This window comes from Henckelia pumila, chromosome 4 (genome assembly GCF_033568475.1).
Source record: "Henckelia pumila isolate YLH828 chromosome 4, ASM3356847v2, whole genome shotgun sequence".
NCBI classification, from domain to species: Eukaryota; Viridiplantae; Streptophyta; class Magnoliopsida; order Lamiales; family Gesneriaceae; genus Henckelia; species Henckelia pumila.
Genome location: NC_133123.1, coordinates 208,218,036 through 208,223,408, shown reverse-complemented (window position 1 = coordinate 208,223,408; position 5,373 = coordinate 208,218,036). Strand labels below are relative to the sequence as shown.

The 5,373-nt window shown below is 33.3% G+C and overlaps 1 protein-coding gene across 2 annotated transcripts; it reads right to left on the bottom strand.

Annotated features, from left to right (window-relative positions):
• Window positions 1-452: 452 nt before the first annotated feature.
• Window positions 453-5,153, bottom strand: LOC140865624 (glutaminyl-peptide cyclotransferase-like). Of its 2 annotated transcripts, XM_073270313.1 has the most exons (12): window positions 4,930-5,153; window positions 4,491-4,547; window positions 3,553-3,588; window positions 3,276-3,340; window positions 2,916-2,979; window positions 1,708-1,825; window positions 1,509-1,606; window positions 1,307-1,377; window positions 1,191-1,218; window positions 899-953; window positions 695-814; window positions 453-609 (listed from the first exon to the last, which is right to left on the bottom strand). In XM_073270313.1, exons 1-11 carry the CDS (start codon window positions 5,143-5,145, stop codon window positions 708-710), a joined length of 915 nt encoding a protein of 304 aa, XP_073126414.1. In that variant the 5' UTR covers window positions 5,146-5,153; the 3' UTR covers window positions 453-609; window positions 695-707. The 2 variants fall into 2 exon arrangements, with proteins under 2 accessions (XP_073126414.1, XP_073126413.1); XM_073270312.1 differs by having other exon boundaries at window positions 453-814.
• Window positions 5,154-5,373: the final 220 nt, after the last annotated feature.

The following is a 5,373-nucleotide window of genomic DNA, read 5'->3' as shown; positions in this document are numbered from 1 at the left end:
TACTTATACCCTAAAAAAAAATAAAAAATTCATTCCATACCTATAAAATAAAGATTTGGTACAAATAAAATAATTGTACTCACATTTGGCCTTTCACCTTGAGTATAAACTTGAGTCGGAGTAGCCTCGTGGTTAAGTAAAGACATTACTTTGATCGTTTTAAAATTTTGAAATGTCGTTTTTCCTTTGAAAATTACGGGATTTTGAAAATTTCTATGAAATTTGTGTGCATACAAATGATTCAAGAGATAGAAAGAACACATTTATTCATTAGAAATGTATATCGAAGGATTTTGTACATCATACTCTAATAATGCATCCAACGTTATATATTTAGTCCTTAGTTGAGCCATTTTATATCTACTATTAACATACTCCATAACTCGAACATCCAAAATTAATACACAATGTAAACTGTAAATTGTCTACAAATATTTAATATAGTATGCATCCCCTTCTATAACAGAAGCCAAAACATATTTCAGTTTATCCCATTCATTTCCAAAAAGAAATATTTACAGGAAATATTTTTCAAATATATTGGAAACGTAACCAATGTTCTTTGAAAAATACGTCTACTGCATGGTACTATTGTCATGTTTGAGCAACCTTCATAATCACCATTTTCGAATCACATCGATGGAAACTAATTAACCATAGATACAGATTGAATTAAAATTAATCTAAAGTATACCTTTAAATTGTTTTCAAAAATGGTTTGGTCTGGTTATGCAGAGGCTCCGAATATCTCCGGAGAATGGTGCCCATGGATGTAGCTTGATCTCATACAGCTTTGGCCATAGTTTTCCTGTCACTGCGCAAAAGCATAAATGAGCAGCGTTGAGAATATGGGAGATTTGCTCGTTAGATTTATGTAGGACGAAAATGTATGTGTTACCAAAGACGCGATTTTTTTCTGGATCCCATGCTATGCCATTTAAAACATCGATACCCTGAGAAATTGTCAGAGTTTGAATTAATAGACGCCCACAAAGAAAACTCCTGAAAACATATATAATCGAACCAAGCTGGACATCTATATAACTGTGGATTAATAAAGATGTCCCGTGGTAGAAACTTCGAAGCGATTGATCTCCTATAATGCATTTATCTAAATCCATGTTATAGCAGAATGGAAGATTAAAAGTGCATTCATATCATATATGTAGTTAGCAATATTAAGCATTTACCCTTGCTCCTGATGCAAGCAGCGATTCCCTGTAATACCAAAGTCAAATGATGAGCTGATTATTAGAGAGAGATAGTAGCTCATCTTTAATATAGAGAAAAGCTATCAACGGACAACCTCAAATTTGGAAGGAATAACCATCCCAACACAGCACCATCCGTCAGCGATATTCTAGCGATGCAATCAGTCTATGAAGAAAGGAGATATATATAAACAAATAAATACAAGGAAAAAGGAAAAAGGAAAAAGGAAAAAGGAAAAAGGAAAAAGGAAAACAAAAGCATGACACTGGATAGCATGTAGAGGTCCTCTGGCATACCTGCCAAACATTTGCCCACACTTCACCATTCACATATTCCAGTTCATTTAGGTTGTATACTTCGTGTCCGTTGAACTTCACAGTTTGTTTCATAATAACTGCGTGGACTCAAGACACGCAGACCAATAATATAACCTGACCAGTTATATAATAGTTTCAAAATGGTACTAATGAATGCTGACTTTAAAATGATATAAACCTTTAAATGTTTGAGGGTCGATCCAGTACAAGGTTGAGCTTCCATCACTGCCAAATATAACTTTGCCATCAGTTGCTAACCCCCAACCATCTTTCATTTGATTAATAAATGTACCAGTCTGCAGATGATGCAGCCAATTAAGTCACACATGCCTCGTTATATCAAGAAATTAAGACAATGTAAATGATTTTTTCTATAGTTAGATTTTACAAATGAATTGCACAAGAATGGAGGTCTAGGAATTAAACAAGATTCAATACTGGATGACAACCGTTGATTGAGGTAGAACAATTGTCAACGGAAAAAGTGTCACTGAATGCATGGATCAAGTAGTTAAACTCCATTTAACAACAAAACTAGGATATGAACACACTGCAGGAAATGAGAAGGCTGAGAGCACTCTTCCACCATAGATTTATTGCATACTAGCCTATATGAAGTAAAATGACAATACAAGCAAGGATGTATTATTATTTACAATTACAGCATTGAATGCATAATTCCTAGGAAGTGTAAAACGTGGGAACAATCAGTTATAGCTGCAAACTTTACTAGTCGGGCCGCTACTGCAATTATAACTTTTTCAAAATCATCAAATCAGTAGTGGCAAAAGCACACATTCAAAAAAAAAAAAAGTCCAATGTAACACCGAAAGACATGCTTGGAAATACTTTCAATGTATTGTTTGAAGTGAACGACAAGATAAATTAATGATAAATAGAAAAGATAATTTAATGGAATTCAAAGTATAGAAAAAGTGATGATGAATAATAGTGTCATGTTTTGATTATGAAAACCTTGGGTTATAATGTATTATCTGAATAAATAGTCCTAAATAGCCTTGGACAAATAAATATATAATATCTATTTGAGAGAGAGTGGAATTTTTTGACTAACAGAGACAATTTTTAAAAAGAGAGAGAGGATATAAATGTAAATTCATTCAAAAGTGTACATAAGCTGCAGGAACATTATCAACATAAGCCCATCAGAAATGGGCCAGAAAAATGCAATCCAAACATAAGATTGTCAAATATAAATTAATCAATGAATATGTGATCTGCAACTTCAAACATACCCCAAAAGTATAAACAAAATAGCACTAAAATATATTTTAGCCTTTATCCTCATTTCAAATTATCAATTTAAAATATACAAGCATATAAGACAGAAAAAGATTCAGAAAAGCAGAAAGATGAAGAACAAACTTGGCTCAAATTATATCGGTCGTATATGAAACCAGTATTCTGCAACCAGATAACCTGAAACAACCTACAAAGTACATTGGATTACTAAATCAGAACTAGGAACTCCATGTAAAACGAACAAAATAAAATAAAACAAAAAATATGTTAACATGATCAAGGACGGGAACAAAAAAGAGAGAAAAATACGGTTCGTTCAGAAACCATCTCTAACGTTGATTATACATAATCTGAGACGGTATTTATCAGTATGTAAGTTTTTTGTGCTTTATCAACCAATCTTTTGCAATACTGAAACCTTGATTCTTTATTCACAAAATAAAGGCAAAGTATAAACAAAACACTGGGAGGTTGGTGACTAACTTTTCACCGAGAAGAGTCAGTCCTTCTCCAAAATAAGAATATTGCATTTCATGAATGGCCTCAACCTGCAAAATTCAAAATCGAGGAGTAGGACTATTATTAATAGTCTAGCCATATTATGTAGATATTGCTCTGCACTTGTAAAATTCAGAACATCCTAATTAAATTTAGGCAAGCATAAATTAAAACAAGTAAATGTAAATACAACAAGACACAGATCATCCCTTGGACAAGCAAAGTCGTTTCTATATTTAATGATTAATCTTTATAATATTACCTTTCCTGTCCCAAGAGCAACCTTTCGAACAGATGACTGCAATAGAAATGAGAAAGCAATAAATGCACCGAGCAAAAATTCACAATGGTGTATATGTCATGGCAAAGGGAATGTAAAATAAATCCAGCTGACCCACACAGTAATTATGATCAGAAAATGTCACATGGAATGTCTACAGCAGTGTGCAATGGATCGTCCATATTTTGCCTCAGTTTCTCCAATAAATGGAATAGCAGTTTGGACATAACTTGGAATGGAATCAAGCTTTGAGGGCGGGCTAGTTTGGATACAAAAGTAGATTATGAAATTACTTTAATAGTTAAGTGCTTCTTTTAAATAAAAACAGAAGCAGTTTTAATGTTATAATACAACAATAACAAGGATATTTTATTTTAGTTTTCTCGAAATACGCTTATGTAAAGGCCCAAAAGCCTCTTCCAGAAAGTGTTTTTTCAACCACTTTCTTTAAATGAAATTCTTAACGTTTTTCGTTTTTTTTTTCTCGAAAAATAAAGGTGGTTATAGCTTTTAACTTAAAAGCTTCTAAATCCAAGTGTTCTCTGGGAAAATAATGGACTTTTACCATATTTTTCTATAGATTGATAATTTTGCAGCGAAACTTTGAGATACTGACCAGCATTGCTAATGCATACTATCCTTATGATCAACATAATGGTATTCACAGGCTTAAATGAAACAATTTTGAGATACCTGTACAATGTTTAATTTGTAATTTAATATGCTTGCCCAACAATGATTACCGTATCTTTAAACGCGGATTTCTTAATTGATTCTTTTACACATAAACCTAGAATACCAAGATGGTGATCTAAAAACACAATGCTCAGATAAGACTCAAAACTAAGAGCAACATGCTGAGCAAGCATATATGCATTGGCCAGACAAAAAAACCCAATCCCACGATAAGATAAACTTACATGTCCGTTGAGTCCAGTTGATTCGAAAAATGTATCATTTCCTGCATACAAAAGCCCCTGCAAGCAAAACCAAAGAATCTTAAATCTCATAGAGAGCAAAAGTTTTCAGCAATCCAAAAACTCGAGGAGCAGAATTTCTCAACATAAAAGAAGTAGTATTGTGGACAAAGGCTGGTTGGAAGAGGAGACATACCAAAGGCAAGGTCGAAAAGAGGGATTCTCTTTTATTTATAAAAAAACAGGTAAACCAGAAAATCATGAGAATTTGCAGCAAACACAATCCCACAAAGTACAAAAGGAATACAAATCGAAACCAAGCACCTTTTTGAAGGGATCGTGATTTCATTAAGAATCATCAGGAATCACTACTATCACATGAAACATCAGAAACTGATCGATCCCCTCAAAAAAAAAAAAAGTAAATTGACAAGAAATCGACCTGAGTGAAGGCATTGGGATCATGAGGAAACTCATTCACCACTTGAGCAGAGTAGATCCGGTGGTCGAAACGGAAAGCAGTCATGTTCCATGAAATGCTTAGCAGAAGAGCACAAAAAAACAAAACAGCTGAGATGAAGTAAGAGGCCCTTCTCCACGAATTGCCCATCGGAAGATTTGGAGTTGAAGACCGACGCTCCAACTTTTTCCTCACCATGATGGTCTGGAGATGCACAACTCATCAGCGCTAATACGGCGCCGTATCCTAAACTAAATTTTATATAATTCAATTTGGTTTTTTTAAAAATCATTGAAACAATGTAATGAAACACTTTATAAAAGTGTCTTGTATAAAAAATATATATATTTTTTAAAAAAAAAAAAAAAGTGTGACAAAAGTGCATTAATACATATAATATTCTTCATTCGAATTTTGTTGAACACC